The sequence below is a fragment of the Buceros rhinoceros genome, unplaced genomic scaffold (genome assembly GCF_000710305.1).
Source record: "Buceros rhinoceros silvestris isolate BGI_N320 unplaced genomic scaffold, ASM71030v1 scaffold10129, whole genome shotgun sequence".
In the NCBI taxonomy this organism is placed as follows: Eukaryota; Metazoa; Chordata; class Aves; order Bucerotiformes; family Bucerotidae; genus Buceros; species Buceros rhinoceros.
In genome coordinates this window covers 2,536-3,549 of record NW_010432102.1, presented here as the reverse complement: position 1 = coordinate 3,549, position 1,014 = coordinate 2,536, and the positions used below count along the sequence as shown (strand labels likewise).

The 1,014-nt window shown below is 58.9% G+C and overlaps 1 protein-coding gene across 1 annotated transcript in view; it reads left to right on the top strand.

Moving 5' to 3' along the window:
• Nucleotides 1-1,014, top strand: part of ABCA2 (ATP-binding cassette, sub-family A (ABC1), member 2) — a gene marked incomplete at both ends in the record, with an annotated part of 20,426 nt that overhangs the window by 17,013 nt on the left and 2,399 nt on the right. The window contains 3 exon segments of the mRNA XM_010143649.1: nucleotides 6-23; nucleotides 253-376; nucleotides 872-1,004. Of these exon segments, the coding sequence (XP_010141951.1) occupies nucleotides 6-23; nucleotides 253-376; nucleotides 872-1,004 (275 nt within the window).

Sequence of the window (1,014 nt, the reverse complement as noted above, 5' to 3'; positions counted from 1 at the left end):
TGCAGCTCTTTGAGCATGACAAGGTATGGGCTTTACAGCTCTGCCTGGGGCCACCAGGAAGGGGGGGAAGCTGCTACCGGGCTGTGGCCCAGCTTGGGCTGGGAGAGACCTCAGGAGATCCCTGCTCCGGATTCCTGCTCCCAGCAGGGTCAGCTCTGAGACCTGTATCTTGGTAGGGATCCTGATCCTACCATGCGCTCACAGTCCTCGGGGTGTTTCTGATGCTCAAGTCGTCTCTGCCTGTCCCCACAGGATCTGAAGGTGGTGAACAGCTACCTGAAGAGCTGCTTCCTCGTGTTCCCTAACTACAACCTGGGCCATGGCTTGATGGAGATGGCCTACAACGAGTACATCAACGAATACTATGCCAAGATCGGTACAGCCTCTCGCTTCCTCACACCCTCCCACCATGGGGAGAACCATGGTGCTGCCACATCCCCTCCACCTGCCCTGTGGGGCTTCCTGAGGCCCAGAGCAGCCTGGAGCAGAAAGCCAGGGGCCTGTGCTAGACCGGGGTGCAGGAAGAGACACGGTTGAGGGTCAGCCATGGTGTCGTGCTGGTGATGCAAAAAATGGTTCCTTGGGCCATCCCCAGTAGCAGCCCCATGGGGAGAGGAGGTCGTGAGCCCTGGTAGAGCTGTGCCTTTGTGCTGCTGCTGCACACTGCCTGCGGTGGGGCACTGGTGGAGCTGCAGTGGCCCCTGGTGTGACCAGCCCTGGTGCCAGCAGCGCCAACCAGCCCAGGCAGCTGCAGCGGGGGAGGGGATACAGGAGCAGGACAGTGCCACTGTTACAGGCCAGCTTAAGATGCATGACCAGGTTGTCCCCACAGGAAGGTGTCCCCAGCCACTCTCCTCTTCCTTCCACTCAGGGCAGTTTGATAAAATGAAATCGCCCTTTGAATGGGACATCGTGACGCGGGGGCTCGTTGCCATGACAATTGAAGGCTTCGTTGGCTTCTTCATCACCATCATGTGCCAGTACAACTTCTTCCGGAAGCCCCAGTGAGTGTTG